Source organism: Monodon monoceros, unplaced genomic scaffold (assembly GCF_005190385.1).
Source record: "Monodon monoceros isolate NGI ecotype Baffin Bay Population unplaced genomic scaffold, NGI_Narwhal_1 Super_Scaffold_12, whole genome shotgun sequence".
Lineage (NCBI taxonomy): Eukaryota > Metazoa > Chordata > Mammalia > Artiodactyla > Monodontidae > Monodon > Monodon monoceros.
In genome coordinates, this window is record NW_021703768.1 from 117533054 (window position 1) to 117548580 (window position 15527).

The 15527-nt window shown below is 50.7% G+C and overlaps 4 protein-coding genes across 8 annotated transcripts in view; 2 read left to right on the top strand and 2 right to left on the bottom strand.

The window, feature by feature from the left end:
* The window catches only part of LOC114893208 (ankyrin repeat and KH domain-containing protein 1), a 122741-nt gene extending 120546 nt beyond the window's left edge, over positions 1-2195 (top strand). The window contains exon 38 of one of the 2 annotated variants that reach the window (XR_003792849.1): positions 1323-2195. The gene's annotated coding sequence lies outside the window, so the exon portion shown is untranslated. Of the gene's footprint in view, positions 1-160; positions 184-1322 lie in introns of those variants that run through there. The other variant, XR_003792850.1, reaches the window with a different exon arrangement.
* On the bottom strand, positions 707-6479 carry SRA1 (steroid receptor RNA activator 1). The gene is made up of 5 exons (XM_029218842.1): positions 6425-6479; positions 6174-6299; positions 2347-2552; positions 1290-1398; positions 707-1135 (listed from the first exon to the last, which is right to left on the bottom strand). Exons 1-5 carry the CDS (start codon positions 6447-6449, stop codon positions 924-926), a joined length of 678 nt encoding a protein of 225 aa, XP_029074675.1. The 5' UTR covers positions 6450-6479; the 3' UTR covers positions 707-923.
* Positions 6480-6651: 172 nt separating this feature from the next.
* On the bottom strand, positions 6652-13312 carry APBB3 (amyloid beta precursor protein binding family B member 3). Of its 4 annotated transcripts, none has more exons than XM_029219004.1 (13): positions 12760-13312; positions 12464-12627; positions 12305-12381; positions 11721-11781; positions 11371-11517; positions 11121-11248; positions 10863-10868; positions 10579-10693; positions 10356-10440; positions 10027-10110; positions 9645-9760; positions 9316-9507; positions 6652-7792 (listed from the first exon to the last, which is right to left on the bottom strand). In XM_029219004.1, exons 1-13 carry the CDS (start codon positions 13310-13312, stop codon positions 7556-7558), a joined length of 1965 nt encoding a protein of 654 aa, XP_029074837.1. In that variant the 3' UTR covers positions 6652-7555. The 4 variants fall into 4 exon arrangements, with proteins under 4 accessions (XP_029074837.1, XP_029074838.1, XP_029074839.1 ...); XM_029219006.1 differs by having other exon boundaries at positions 6653-7792; positions 11721-11818; positions 12760-13074; XM_029219008.1 differs by having other exon boundaries at positions 6654-7792; positions 12915-13135.
* Positions 13313-13497: 185 nt separating this feature from the next.
* LOC114892571 (SLC35A4 upstream open reading frame protein) lies at positions 13498-15478 on the top strand. Its single transcript, XM_029217672.1, has 3 exons — positions 13498-13538; positions 14524-14622; positions 15221-15478. The coding sequence occupies exons 1-3, from the start codon at positions 13524-13526 to the stop codon at positions 15416-15418; spliced, it is 312 nt and encodes a 103-aa protein (XP_029073505.1). The 5' UTR covers positions 13498-13523; the 3' UTR covers positions 15419-15478.
* The last annotated feature ends 49 nt before the right edge of the window (positions 15479-15527 follow it).

Genomic DNA, 15527 nt, shown 5'->3' on the forward strand with positions numbered 1-15527 from the left:
CCTCTCTACCAGTCCCTCCTTAGCTTTTCCAAAGCAGGAGAAAAGAGGCACTGCCCCAGCCTATAGCCTTCTTTTGTCTCTCCCCATACCTTTTCTGCCTCCCACCTGTAAGTACCAACCATATTCCAACACTGGAAACCTGTACTCTCCCTTTTCACAGCATGATATGAGCCTCCTGGCCCCTTCCACCTGGTTCTGTTGTCCTCAAAGCATTAGAAGACCTTAGGACCCAAACAGAGGCAGAAGCTTATTTGGTGAGTCAGATAAAGAGTCATAATCCTACTCTCCCCGTCCCCTGAAAAAAAAAAATCATGATCCCATATGTCAGCAATCTGGTCTTTTTCACCTTCAATTTATACAGCTAGGTTCTAATCTCTGTAGCACTTGCATTCCTCGAGGGTGATGCAGTGCAAATAGGTCAGTCTCCTTTTTTTGACGGAAAAAAATCTCCCCATGCTATTTGAGCCTCTGTTCCCATACTGAAACAAATCATCCAAACATAGGGTTACTCAGCCCAGCAAGGGATGTATGTTTCTGTCTAATTTGGGTGAAAGTGGCAGGCAGTAATCTGCTCATGCCTAGCAAGGCCATTCATGATGAACAGAGGAAGAACAGAGGTATGCACAGTGCACAGCGAGCAGGGCAGTTAAGGACACCAGAGGGAACCAGTCTGGCATAGGAAGGGCTCATCTCTCCTACCCAGGTCCCACCACATTGAGATGTTTTATTGAAATGCATATGGTATGGGTAACAAGTGGCCTCCCTGTGGTCCAGGAGGGACCTCTTCCCCCAGAGATGGGTCAGGCCAAACACCCCAATGGGGCAGACAGTCTCCCAAGTGGTAAAAGGGAGCCAAGTTAGGGAAGGCCTCCCATGCCAAGGCATAAGAGATGGTGTGCGATGAGGCTGGGGAACCCATAGGATTAAGGATCATGTTGGATGCCTGGCATGGTCTGGTTCTGCTCAGCTGTGGCTACAGATTTCTCTTCATTGGCCGCCTCCTCTGAAGACAGACTCCTCTTTTCCGCAATTAATCTTTTAACTCCCACCATCCACTGACTGACCTCAGTCACATGGTCAACCATGAGTGAGCGGTGGATGTCATCTGCTGCATCCCACTGGTGGCTTGAAAGCTCTGAGGAGAAAGAGGGGCTGAGCAAGAAACCTGGAGCAAAAAACATAGCTGCAACTCCTCCCCTCCCAACCAGTCAAAATCTCAGCACCTAGTCCAACTTGGACAACCATGGCAGGATGAGGGACTTAGGCTATACCAAGGGACCCAGCCACACCTTGCACCAGCAGAGCCATCCTCTTCTTTACAGGCATTGACAGCTTCCCTCCAGCCCACTGTTCCTGCAGCAGAGCCAGGCGTCGGCTGATGTCATCACATACCTGCTTCTGAGAGACAGAAGCCCCCTCCAAGTCAGTGCTGCCAGCCCAAGAGGGGCAGGGAAAGGAGCACCACATAGGAAGCACCTGCTTTGTCTGGCCCAGGAACTTTACACTCTAATCTTAGAGTTATGGTTCTTTACGCAAAGATTAGAGGCCCCACTAAGAATCTGATGAAATCTATGGATCTCCTCTCAAGAAAAATGCATTATGGCTAGAATTTTAAAATTTCTGGAGTTTCTCATATGCTCAGAAATTAATTCTGTAGTGCTGCTTTACAAATAAGGAAACTAAGGACCAAAGAGGTGAAGATCACTCTGCTACTTTTTTTTTATAAACTTATTTATTTATTTTTGGCTGCATTGGGTCTTCGTTGCTGTGCACGGGCTTCTCATTGTGGTGGCTTCTCTTGTTGCGGAGCACAGGCTCTAGAGCGCAGGCTCAGTAGTTGTGGTGCACGGGCTTAGTTGCTCTGCAGCACGTGGGATCTTCCCGGACCAGGGCTTGAATCCATGTCCCCTGCATTGGCAGGCAGATTCTTAACCACTGTGTCATCAGGGAAGCCCCTCTGCTACTTTCCTTTAAGACTCCTCAGATCCCTTGCCTCCAGAGAACTTAGGAAACATTATCAATAAAAAAAGGGGTTGTTGTTGTTGGGGTTTTTTTCCCCTCCCTAAGCATAATATCAGCAGGGTCTATTCTCAATGGCCTAGAGGTATGTAAATCAGGCTGTTATTGTCACTAATGGGAGTTGAATTCAATTCTTGTTCCTATAAGCCTCTTCTGAGGCTTGTGAACCCTCCTAAATCCTGTGTTCATTTTTCTAGGAAGTCCTTAGCAAATTCTGAACGGGTTCATAACTCAGAAAGGATTAAGAGCCATTGCTCATAGGGTCAGAGGGTCTACCTTTGAGAGTCATACCTGCATCTGGCTGTTGATGGGAGCTTTCACACTTACCTTTGTGTGGCCACGGCAATCCTCCAATGCCCGTTCCAAAGGTCTCAGTACATCTTCCAGCAGAATCTCAGACTCAACGACTGGGAAATTTGTGGGCTCCATGCTGGAGGGAGGACAACTCCCCACAAATGGGGGTCTGGAAGCCTTACTTGACAGAGGTGGAGGCCCCATTGGGGGGGCCCCAGGAGATGTCTCTGAGGTGGGGACTGAAAAGGTAAAGCAAGATCAAGCAAACATGGCTTAAATAGGTACAAAGAAATAAAATGGATGATGTGATAAAGAGGAATAGTAGAGGGACCTACCTAGCCTGAGTGTTCAAGGAAGGCCTTATAAGGTGATATCTAAGTTTATCCCAGCTCACACACTATGTGACATATGGCACATTACCTTTAACCTCTGAGCTTGGGTTCCTCTTCTGTAAAATGGGGATATTATAGGAATAGTACTTATTTCACAGGGTTGCAATGATGATTAAGTAAGAATATAGGTACAGCTGCTACATTAGTGTGTAGCAAAAAGTGCTCACAAAGTTAAGAACCTGGATGAGATAGATGCAGCCATAAAGAGTTGAAGGAACTATGTACTAGGGCAGAGGTAAGGGAAGGGCCCAAGAGGTGGAAAAAGTCCTGACTTGTTCAAGGAACAGAAACAAGGCCTATGTGGCTGGAAATGATTAACACTGAAGAAAGTAGTATGAGCTTTCACTGGAGAGGTAAGCAGGGGTCCAGACCCTGCAGGGCTTTGGAGGAGTTTAATCTTGAGCCATTACTCCATTAGTGGTAACAGGAAGCCACTGCAGGTTTATAAAAGCAGGGACTGATATCACTAAACTTGTTTTTTATGACGTTCACTCTGTATGGTCTGTGAAAAGTTGATGAGAATAGGTAGAGGAGGGCAGGTTAACAATAGTCCAGGAAAGAGAATGCTGGCATGGACTAGAGTGAAAGAGTAGATGAGGGGAAATGGAGTGGTCTGAGATATATTTAGGAGGAGGTAGAACAGATCTTGATGGAACAGGGGGTGAAGGAGAGAGAAGCCAAGGATGACTCTTGGTTTCTGACTTTAATGATGGGATGGTGGAATCACTATGGAAAATGAGAAAACTGGAGGAGAAAATTCAAAAATTACTTTTAGGTATCAACATCCGCATGGATGATAATTCATCTAATTTGGTGTGTCAATTTGACCTTCTCACCTCCAATAACCATTTTTTCTACCCTACCTCAGCCTCCCATCCCCCTCTGCCTTGTTCTCAGCAACAATGACCACCCCTCATACCCTTCCAGCTCAGCTACTCAGATTTTTGAGGTGCATTAAACTCACTCCCTTTAAATTCATAGCCACGGATTTTAAAAGGCATCCAACATTGCCTGGAAATCATATACTTTGCCTCATTTTTCCACTCTTCAGAACAACTATTTTCACATCTTATCTCCTCTAAACTTTTCTACCTTCTTTTATTTTCCTTTCCCTGCTGTCTCTGTACTTCTGACCCTACTTCATATTTCACTGAGAAAATAAAGGTCATTGAACAGGAACACTCTCATCTCACCACCAGTTCTACTAACCCACTTGCATCTGTGGCTGCTTTCCTTCCTCCTCTAATAGATGAAAGGTTCCTGTTCCTATCAGAGGCCATCTCTCCAGCTGTACTGTGCATCCCCTCCTCTCTTGCCTTCTCTAGGCTTCCCTCCTGCAGTTATCCCTTTTCTCCTGTGCCATCAGTTCTCCCTCTCTACTAAAACATCCCATCAGCATACAGAACCATCCCTTACCTCACACTGCATCCTCAGGCACTGCCCTATTTCTCATCTCTGCTTTACAGGAGAATTTCTTCAGTGAGCTGACTACAGTTACTCTCTCTACTTTTCACATTCTCTCCTCAGCCCATTCCTGCTGGGTTTCTGCTCTCATCACTCCTGACTGCTTTTGTTAGGGTCAGTAGTGATTGCTATGTTTGTCAAATCAAGTAGTCCCTTTTCTTCATTTTATTTAACCTCTCAGCAGCATTCATCAGGGTTGAATCAAGATTTTAATCTCTCCCAGAGTAAATTTTACTTCTTACTTCTTTTACTCTTTCTCAGTCTCATTTGCTAATTCCTTCCCTGTTCAACCTTGAAATGCTAGAGCACCTTAGGGCTCTGTCTTGGATCCTCTTTAGGCCTCTATCCACACACTCTCTTTATTCAAGCCCATGACATCAAATACCATCCATGTGACAGTGACACATTTCTGTAATTCTGGCCTAGACCTCTCCCCAGAGTAGCAGCCCAAATTTAACATGGCCAAGACAGAAAGCTTGCTTTTTTTCCTCACCCACCAAAACCCAGTTATCCCATATCAATGAACAACACCATCCAGTTCCTCAAGTGAAAAAATGTATGTTACATTGCTTCTTCCTTCACCTCACCTACTATACGTACTCATTCCTGACTTTCTCCATAACATATGCTATATCCATCCAATTCCTACCACCTCTAGTACTCCCACCCTTGTCCAAATCATCATTACATCTTACCTACGTTAGCAAAGTAGCCTCTGAATTTGTCTTTCCACTTCTTCCCTAAAATCTATTTTCCACACAGTAGACACAGTAATCTTTTTAAAGATATAAGTCAGTGTTTCTCAACCTGGGGAGATTTTGCCCCCAGGACAAGTGTCTGGAGACACTTTTGGCTATCACAACTGGGTGGGTGCTACTGACATCTACTGAGTAGAGGCCAGGGATGCTGCAGACATCTTACAATGTATGGGACAGTCTCTCACAAAAAAGAATTATCTGGCCCAAAATGCCATTAGTGCTAAGGTTAAGAAACTCTGATTTATATTATAACTCTGCAATGTTACGGGTGTGGATAAGAGAGGAGTGAAAAGAGCTGAATCTGAGCTCCCTTTTCAGGGCCACAGATCCACCTATTGGCACGGGAAATGCTCAGGGGGAAAGGATGCCCTCCTCTACTTTAAATTTTTCAATGGCTTCCACTTTACGTAGATTAAAATACAAACTCCTTATCCTGGTTTACAAAAACCCACTATGATCTGGCCCCCTGCCTACTTCTCAGATCTTAATCTCTATCCCTAGCCCACTGTGCTCTAGTCATCAGATATTCCTTCAGTCTCTGAATTTGCCAAACTTATCTCAGGGCTCCTGCAGTAGCTGTTTCCAATGCCCTGAATACTCTTGCACCTGATCTTTGTGTGGCTAGCTTTTAATCACTCAGATTTCAGCTTAAGTGTCAGCCCCTCGGATACCTTAGTTACCCAGTCACTCTCACATCACCCTGTTTTATTTCTCTGCAAAGCCCTTACCACCATTTCATCTATCTCCAAAGCGATAGTGTGGACTCCAAGAAAACAAAACTTTTTGTCTTGTTCACTGCTGTTTAGTTTGCCTTCAAACACAGTAGATGCTCAGTAGATGATACTGATTAAATGAATAACGCGTTAAGTCTGAGATGCTTATCATACAGTCAAGTGACGAGGAAGAACAGACAAATGGGTATACCACGATGCGGTTCTGAGAAAAGATCCAGGTTGGAAATAGGATTTGAAAATAATTTGGGAATTAAAAACTATATTAAAAACCGTAGATCTGGATGAGATCACCTAGGGCGAAAGCCCAGAGAGATTCTTTTGAGACCAACGTACCAATTATTTACCTAGGCAACAGGTAAGGAGCTCGGAAAAGGGCCAGAACTGGGCCCCTTTCTGGGGCTCCAACCTCTCTCCTCAGGAAGTCCTCAGAGAGCAAAAAAGGCCCATGGTACAAGCTTATTCCTGGCACCAACCATTCTCGGCGGGTCACGGCGCACAGGGCCCCCACGCACCTCTGGGGGATCCATCCTGGGGAGCGGCGACCCTCTTGGTGAGCGGCGTGCGCTTGGGTCCGCCAGCCTGGGTCTGCAGCCCGTATGAGAATTGCGGCGGATCGTTCCAGCCGCGCTCCTTGTTGCCTGCGAAGGTGAGAGGACGTGTGAAGCGAGCCTGGGGGCGGCAGAGGGTCCGCACCCCGCGCGGTAACCGCCCCCAGCCTGGACCGGCGGTAGACCCAGCGCCCCAGCCCACCCGCCGCGCTCACCCGGTTTCACGTACAACCCCGCCATCTCCACTTCCGCACGGCCAGCGGGGCATCACGTCACTTCCGGGGCGGCCGCACCCGAGCCGGCTGGGGCACGCCCCCGGCAGGGCCGGTTGCCTGGAGCCCTCCCGGTTGGACAGTTCAGAAACGCTGGGAACCGCCGACGAGGCCCTGCTCCAACTACCTAAGGAACTCTAAATCTATTCCAGCTAATAACGCACGGGGCCCTAACTACATGGTACCAAGTGGGGCTTTTTTCCAGGAGGTGGCGCTCTAGGAGCCCAAGTGAGTTCCCTCTCTCCAAATCTCACAGTTGCTCTCAGGAGCAAGTTTAAACCACCAGAAGCTCATGCCCCACACATGCCCCCACTGTGATCTAGCCAGGTGGACTTCCAGAACCTCTGTCCACTTCCCTGAACGTTTACACTCTCTCGGCTGGAATGTATTTATTAGGAAGCCTAGCACACTTAAAGTACCTCAGACCAGGTACTTCAGGTGTCTCACCTGAGCTCCCACAACCTTCTGAGATTTCCTAGTTGTACTATATATTATCTTCAGTGCTGTTTATTTGACTCTTGTTTGACAGTCTCAGAAGGTGGAACTCCTATTTTATTATACCTCCAGTGCCGACCTTAGTGCCTAGTGCCTATATATTCATAAAAATATATTTCTTAAATGAAGTCATTTTTCCAACACTCCCATGCCCTTATGTGACTACCTGCAGCCACCGACACCAAGCACAGATGCAGACACTCATCTCATACAGGTTGTTAACTCCCAACCCAGTCCCAGGCCCAATATACTCACATCCAGTGAGGTCACTGAGGGATTTTTATTTGTACCGATTTTGCTATAAAGTGTTGCTGAGGTAGAGCCAACTGTCCAGGGCTGGACAGGGGCAAGGAACACAGGGACCCAGGGAGAGGAGAGCCCGGGGCCTAGGCTGTGGTACAGGACCTCTCAATCATCCATATAAACAATAAATTGGGCAATAAATAGAGGGTGGGCAAGGGTCAGTGGGGAAAGCAGAGAAGGCTTCAAGGGGCGAGAGGCTGCAGGTCCCTGGGGAATGAAGGGGTACAGAGTCGGGCATGGACCCAGAACCTCCTTCCCCAGTCCTCCCCGATTAATTTAGGGCATGTGGAGCAGAGAGGGTTTCAGCCGGAAGGCATCAAGAAAAGAGAAGATGCCCCTCTTTCGAGGGGCTGCCCCTGCACCCCCAACCCCTCCTTTGAGCAGGGGGAGGGGCAGGGGACCTCCAGGGGAGTCCACAGAGCTGGTCCGCTTGAGCCGCAGGCGGGCACGGGCCTGGGCACCCCAGGCCTTGCCTCGAGCCGCAGAGGCCACAAGACACTTCTGGTACTGAACCTAGGGAGAAGGGGAATGTGAGGATCCACTTCCTTTCTGCCCCGGACCCCCTGAAAGCTTCTGCAGGACAGGGACCCGGCGGCCAAGGCTTCAGTAGGAAATGAAGCTGGTAGTCTGCCACATTTGGAGCGCCTACAGCATTCACAGGTAGCTCAATAACAAAAGCCTAAAACTTCACATTCACTGAGCATTTAAGGAGAGCTTGACACTGTGTTAAATTCTTTATATATATAATCTAATCGATCTAGTTATTTATCGGGTGTTATAATCACCATTTTGCAAATGAGGAAGTGAGATTCAGAGAGAATACATGACTTGCCCAAGGTCACATAATCAGAAATTGATAGAATTGGAATTCAAAACTAGTTCTGATTGCACGGCCTGTGCTCTTATCCATACCCACCACTATGCTAACTCTCCTCCATCTCTCATTGCAGTGGACTGGACCCTGACTCCCTAGTCAAAGGGATGTTCTACAACCCAGTCCCAGTGCAACTGCTCTGCTCCTCTCTCATTTGAACTCAACAGGGTTCTAAATGGTCTTCTTCCTTCTCTTGTGTCTTCCAAATCTTCTACCCATACTATAGCTTTAGTGATCTTCAAAATTCACAAACTTGACTTCACTGTCCTGCTCAAAACCTTTCAATGGCTCAAAGTGCCTCAAGATAAAACAAATTCATCACCCTACCCTGTAAGTTCTTCCATGACCTGGATTCTGCCATTCTTTCTGCCCCTATCTCTCACTCCATCTCCCCCTGCACTCCAGATACACTAGATTCTTTCACATACTCTAATCCACTGACATCCCTCTCACCTTCACAGCTGGGGTTCCCTGTACTTGGCACATGTCCTGTCCCATTCCCCTTCACCTGGATAACTTCCCTCCTTGGACCTTCAACTCTCAGTTTTCTATCACCTCTTTCAGGTAGCCTTCTTGAACCTCCAAAGGGGCCATATCCTCCATCATCCTGTGGCGTACAACTTCTTTCTGGCCTGTCTCTGCTCTAACCTAAGTGTTCTGTGAGGGCAAAGGCTATGCCCTCTAAACCACTGAATTCCCAGGGTCCAGTATGGTTGAGTTCCGGCAAGCACTCTTATTTGAGTGAATAAGTGAACTGAACTGAGTGCAAGTGTCCCATACTCAAATGCCCACAGATAACCAGAAAACAATTTAAATGAGAGAAAACAGGAAAGACAATGCTCACCCTTCAAGGCACAGCCCTTACACAATTCCAGCTAAATGCTGAAATGTATACGTGTGGACCCAAGTGCCAGAGCTTCTGATATTTTACAAAAAACACAAATGGCAATTATTATGTGAAATGTCCTGGCCTTTAAATATTGGCAACTAATTAAAGCCTACTAAAAACAGCATGAGGGTCAAATAAAATACTGCTGAACCACAGTCAGCCCTGGCATGGCTGGTTTGTGATCTCTGGAGAGGTTGCCGATCCTGAACCCCAGTCACCCGTACAGAGCAGCTGCAGGGCAATCCCACCCACCCATTCCCACCCCTAACTCACCATGCAAGCAGCCTGCACAGCTTCGGAGAGTCCCCCTGCATGGGGCTGGCACCAGAAGGCCGCACACTGGAAGCTCTGACGGCCCAGGTCAGCAATGAGGCCAAAGGTGTGTGGGTCACGACCAACACCAATAAAGGTCACGAGGCGCACAGGGCACTGCCACAGTGGCTCCTCCTCTGCACCAGCCTCTGCCTGCCCAAATCAGGCCTAGTCACTAGGGGGCCAGGTACTAGCTGGACCCACTGAGCACTTCCAGTAGCAAGCAATAACCCCTTGGCATCCCCACCCACCCCTCCACACCCCCAACTTCACCTTCTTCTGGCTGGTACCTGAATGGGATGTGCAGTCATGAGAGAGTCAGATATGCTGAGCATGGCAGGGACCCAGGCGTCCCGGTCCCCATGGGTGGTGAGGGTACCAATGGCCGCGTTCATCACGTCCATGCCTGTGGGGGGACAAGCCCACCATGGTGTCTCCCAGGCGTAAAGAAGGATCTGCAGGGAGTGTCTAGGCCCCTCTCACTGACTTAGGATTCAGAGAGATGGGAACAGAATACCTGCAGCCAGGTTTAGACTCCTGAGTTGAGAAGGGTGGTACATCCCAGGCTATAGAGGGCCATGGGAGCACTCTTAGAAATGGTGATAGATCCTTCCTTTCCCACCTTCCTCTTCTCTTATGCAGCCCACCCCCTCCAGCCCACTCAGTCCTCACCCATGGCTTTGGTGACTGGCAGGGTCCCCATGTACAGTGCCTCGTACTTCTGGGCAGCCTGGCTCACCGCATCCAGTAGCTCCACTGAAATATATACACCAAGTTGGCCTGGGTACTCTCTCAGTGACCCCTTTCTCCACGCTTCTAAGGGAACTGGAACTAGCAGGAAAAAGGCCATGGATGTTCCTCCAATTTAGAGTTTGGGATCCCTGGGACAAGGACACCTCAGAAGTTCTCTATCTCCAGAGAAGTACTAAATAACCAGAACCCCCTTCCCATCTTTCACCAAAGTAGCCTGTTGGTGCAGTGCAGCCCTTCCCTCCCCATACCTTGTCGAGGCAGGTCTTCAGGGGAGATGGGGTCTAGTGAGCAGCAAGGGGAATCACCACTGACCCCTACTCGCTCTGACAAGATCTGAAACACAATGCAGCCAGCATGAGGTGTAGGGAGGGGGAAGTGAGGTAAGGGAGCCAATACCACCCTAACCCAACCACCTTAGCAGCTTCAGACCCAGCTCCATACCCACATTCCCTGCCCCACTCTGGCCCTTACCTGGGCACAGAGCCCGTGTAGGGCACTGGCAATGGCCTTGGCAGGGACGTCACAGCGAAACACATGGCACTTGAGCATACAGCTGTCTTTGTCACCCGCCACAAAAGCGAAGTCCCTGGCAGGGTCAGAGATGGGGCTAGGGCAGGGCCAGGGATGGAGCTGGGGTAGAGGCTAGGTAGGGACAGGGGCCTGTAGTGCCTGCAGGAGGCTGGAAAGTCAGGGTTATGGCAGGGATGGAACAAGGAGATCAGGGCTGGGGCTCTAGGCACCTGGCTGTCACTCACCTGTCACTGTTCCAGAAGCATGTGGGAGCACAGGAGAGAATCAGCCCAGCCTCTCAGGCTCTCCCCCATCCGTCCCTGCTGAGCTGGGCCCACCCTCCCCAACCAGGGCTGGACCAGGCAGGGGAGGCAGAGCTTCGGTACATGTCAGAGGACCTGTGTCCAGGGGTTCAAGTACAGGGGGTCAGCATCAGCGGGGATCACAGCCTGCCGGGGGGAGGGAGGAGCAACTCTCACTTCGAGGGATGTAGGGGTCCTCACCGGCCCTTGGAGCTGCCCACACCCCATACACGAATGTGCACCAGAGGCTGGCGGTGGATCAGACTGTGGTCCAGGGGATTCACCAGGCTCATCACATCCTTCTTCAGGATCATCAGCATGTTCTGGCCCTGCCAAGGAGAGGTCGGCCCGGAGCTCAGATGAAGGTGGTTGCCATGAGGAACAGGCAATTCAGGGACAACCACCTCTGCTGGATGCTGGGCTGAACCCCTTAAAGGGCCAGCCAGCTTACCTCGCCCCAGGTACCATCCGGGGGCTGGCTCTGGCTACGAGTCTGGGCCAGCTGCTGGATGCAGTTATTGACTGCAATACTGCTCTTCCCTGGTACCAGGTCCTCTTCAGGTACTTCTACCCAGCCCAGAGAGCGGACTGCGAAGCACTGACGGGTTGAGGAAAAGGACAGGAGGACCCTGAGTAAGTAGAGGTGAAGTAGGGTGGGAGGTGCCACAGGCTCCACATATATAAACCCTCTGAGACCTCCCTTCAGCCTCGATTACCTCTGCTCAGCCCAGTCTCACCCCTGACCTTTCCCTTGGGACCCTCCCCAATGCCCTGGACTGGCCCTCAGGCCCAAATCACTACCTTAGCCCCTGGCTCCATTCTCTGGATGTAGGATTCTTCACCATACCAGGACAGAGAATTACTGGAATAGAGCAGAGCTCGTAAGAGGACCACAATTCCTACAGAAGGGACAATGGTGAGGACCAGACTACTCGATGGGCACAAGATGTGGGATAAGACCCAGAATATAGTGCATGGCTTAGAATTTGAGGGAAAATTCAACACACAGGACACAGAATAAAACAAACATGGAACAGGGTCCAAAATCTGGACCAGCGCCCCAAATCAGGACAAGAAGACCCTAGAACACAGGATAGGAACCTCCGTGGACAGAACCTAGGGTAGTGACCAAGGCCTAGAACATGAGAGGTCAGGACCCAGAATACATAAAACAACATGTAACAAAAAACAGCTTGGAACAAGGAACAAAACTCAAAACACTGGGAGAGTCAACAATATGGGACAGAGCCAAGAACACATAACAAAACCCTAAACATGGGACACAGTCCAGAACCTGTGCTGGAAAGCGGACTGTGGGTCCAGCTGCATCTTTGAGTGCCATGGAACCCCAAGCCTTTCATTTTTGCCTGGCCTATCCCTGTTACCTCCGGTCCAGTGAGCTCTCCAGGCTGGAGAAGGATCTCCCCTTGGGGGGCCGAAGTCCCCAAATTCCCTCCGTCTTCTGTAGAGAGGGGGCTAGGTCAGTGTGGCAGTAGGCTTAGATCCACACATGAGCTCAGGCCCCCTCTTCACACGCCACCTACCGTGCCTGGGTCCTCTGCATCTCCTGACTCCCAGGTTGGGCGCTGCCACTGGGTGCTACCGCTGGGTACATGCCAATAATAAGTACCTGCAGCATCGCGGATCTTCCTCCAGCCAGGGGGCAAACCTGGCTCCCCCTCCAGACTCTGGTCCCCCCACAAGTCATCTACAGGAACGTGGGATTGGAGAAGGAAGGCATATATGTGCGCTCAGAATAACACTTTGTCATAACCCTTCCTCCAACCCAAAAGGCACAACTTAGCGCTGAAGGTTCAGCCTGAGGGTCCAGGCTTCCAACCTTGGATACTGCAGTGCAAAGATCGGGGTTCATCTGTTCCCTGGTCCTCACTCCGAGACGTACGCCCCTCCCTGTCTTTGAGGCTGGGGTAGCCTTTCGCGCTCCCTTGTCCCCCCTCAGCTCCCGATCCTCCCATCGGGACCCTCTGTGCACACCATCGCAGTTGACCAGAATGATGGCCAGCATGTAATCCTTGCCCAGCATAGCCCTGGTCGCGTCCCCAGCTCGCCTCCGGAGCTGCTGCGCCTACAAGTCCAGCCTCTGCGCTGGAATCGGCCTGGCCAGCTGGCGCCGCACAAATACGGGGCGGGGCAGGGGCCGGGTCCTGGGGCGGGAAAGGGCCCGCCTGAGCAGCGCCTCCTGTCGAAAGGTGGCGCGTGAAAACAGCCGTCCTGATCCCCCAGTAGCCGCGCGTTGGCGTGCGAAGGTCTGGAGGAGGAGCAAGGTCCGCGGCGCGCACGCTGACATCATAGCTCAATTGTGAGCTCATCAAGCGGCGGAAGATCCGCCAGGCGAACTTGGGCGGAGTGCACACGCGCACGAGTGAGATCATGGCGTTTAGGTAGTCTACGCGCGCGCACACGCAGCCTGGGTCTCAAAGGGAGAGGTCACGTGGGAGTATCTGCGAAAAGAAGACCTTCAGGAAAGCGCCTCCACCCGTTCCAGAAATGCCCCGGAAGTGCCTGCGCCCTCAGTAAAGATGGCAGTAGCATTTGCCAGGAGGGAGGCGGTGCTGCGCCTGCGCAACAAGCTCGACAGGGAAGATGGCGGATGACAAGGTGAGCGAATTGGAACGTTGTCTGCAGTCCGGGGTGGGCTTCACACCTTTTTAGTCCTGGGGAGAGGCGACAGATGGGGGGGGCTCCTGGGTGGGGGGTGCCCCTTGTTTCTCCTGGGAGCGGACTTTTACTCCTGTCGACTGCCTCAATAATGGGAAGTGGACTGGCGGAGCATTGCGCAAGGCAGGCGGAACCGGGAATCCCCCAGGTGTCACCCCAACCCCCAACCCCGGACCATGATGATCCTTAGTTACTTGCAGACAGTCCTCACTCTTCTCTATTCTCTAGCCACCGAAATTTCCCTTCCAGAGACAGGAAGTTTCCAACAACACAGACACACCCGCATTCGAACACATTCCTTGGGCACACTAATTTCGTCGTTATGTGCGACCAAAATCCTGAATTCATTTACCCACACCCTTGCAGACAGCCACGTTCCCTCCCCCCGCACCAAACCCCAGCTCATCCAGTCACACATTCAGTTTGGGATGGGTTTGGGGAGGAAGAGGGAGAAGCCTAGGCAGAAATCAGGTTTACCCCCAAATTGTCCAAGGAACTGCCTCACCGTTAGTCTGGAAGTTCAGCACCAACCACACATTTACTAAGTACTTGGAGTCCCTGTGTTAGGCCTCGGGACACAGACGACAAGATAGACTTTCAGGTAGCTTCCTACTCACTAGCGCTTGCCGGATAAACCTAGGTCCCCCAGCTGCCCCTCTTGTCTTCTCTATACACCGCTTACTGTATAAAATTCCTGTAAGAGTTGCTGTAAGTTACCGATGCAGGTCCCATCGGTCACCCCCTCCCAGGCCCCCGTGTGAATTCTTTACTTTTCAATGCTTTTTTCCTTTACCACTATCATCTCAAGAAGGTTTTATAGGAAGGGTTTCTTAGGCTCACTGCCTCCTGCCCCCAGCCTCTGATAGACTTGAGCAGGGGATGGGGCTGGGTCAACCTTCCGGAGCCAACCTCTCTTTTGTCCTAGGATTCTCTGCCCAAGCTTAAGGACCTGGCATTTCTCAAGAACCAGCTGGAGCGCCTGCAGCAACGTGTGGAAGACGAAGTCAACAGTGGTGTAGACCAGGTAAAGGTGCACCTGCCCCCTGCCTCCCGCTTAGGCTTCATTGGCCAATATGCTTTTGAGTGGATGGTAGAAATTTATTCAGCAAATGGTTGGTTATTGAGGGCCTATTCTCTGTGTCACCAAGGAAAGTTTCCCTGAGAAAATGGCCTTTGAACTGGGATCTTAAGTAGGGGTTAACTGGGTGAAGGGGGGAGGAGGGAACATTCCCAGCAGATGGAACAGCAGAGGCAAAGCCCTTGTGGTCGGAGGTAGCATGATGAACATGTGAGGTGAAAACAGTTCAGTTTGGCTGCAGTAGTGGGGGAGCATGCTAGGATATGAGACTGGAGAAGCAAGCAGGGGTCAGATTCCTCAGGGACATCTCTCTCAGTGGGATTCTGTGGTTAGAGCCTTCTAACCTCAGGGTTCTGACATTGTGTGATCATGACTCCTAGGTTCTTTTTCTGCCCAGGACCTTGAAAAAATCTTTGGTGAGCATACTACGGTTTTCCAGAGTAAGGAGGAGCAGGTAGTGGAACATGCTAAGCCCAGCTTGAGTAGCTCCTGGGCAGAGAAGGGGAGAGCCTGGCTGAATTTTCTCCTGCATTTTCCTCCACAGGATGGCTCGCTCTTGTCCTCTCCATTCCTCAAGGGCTTCCTGGCTGGCTATGTGGTGGCCAAACTGAGGGCGTCAGCGGTATTAGGCTTTGCCGTGGGCACCTGCACTGGCATATATGCAGCTCAGGCGTATGCTGTGCCCAATGTGGAGAAGACATTGAGGGACTATCTTCAATCACTGCGCAAGGGGCCCGACTAGCTCTGGATCCCATGGGGGAGGCAGGATGAGCAGCTGGGGCCTGCAGGTGGAGGCCTTTCAACCACAGATGCCATATCTGGCCTCCCCGGCTTTCACCCATTTGCTGTCT

Excerpts from the sequence above, each read along its gene's own strand:
- SRA1 (XM_029218842.1), bottom strand. The coding sequence starts at position 6,449 with ATGGCGGGGTTGTACGTGAAACCGG. Across the intron at positions 2,553-6,173 it reads CCAGGATGGATCCCCCAGAG|TCCCCACCTCAGAGACATCT; the intron begins GTGCGTGGGGGC and ends TTACCTTTTCAG. Across the intron at positions 1,399-2,346 it reads ATTGCCGTGGCCACACAAAG|AAGCAGGTATGTGATGACAT; the intron begins GTAAGTGTGAAA and ends TCTGTCTCTCAG.
- APBB3 (XM_029219004.1), bottom strand. The coding sequence starts at position 13,312 with ATGATCTCACTCGTGCGCGTGTGCACTCCGCCCAAGTTCGCCTGGCGG. Across the intron at positions 10,441-10,578 it reads TACACGGGCTCTGTGCCCAG|ATCTTGTCAGAGCGAGTAGG; the intron begins GTAAGGGCCAGA and ends ATTGTGTTTCAG. Across the intron at positions 9,508-9,644 it reads TGACTGCACATCCCATTCAG|GCAGAGGCTGGTGCAGAGGA; the intron begins GTACCAGCCAGA and ends TGATTTGGGCAG.
- LOC114892571 (XM_029217672.1), top strand. Across the intron at positions 14,623-15,220 it reads TCAACAGTGGTGTAGACCAG|GATGGCTCGCTCTTGTCCTC; the intron begins GTAAAGGTGCAC and ends TTTCCTCCACAG.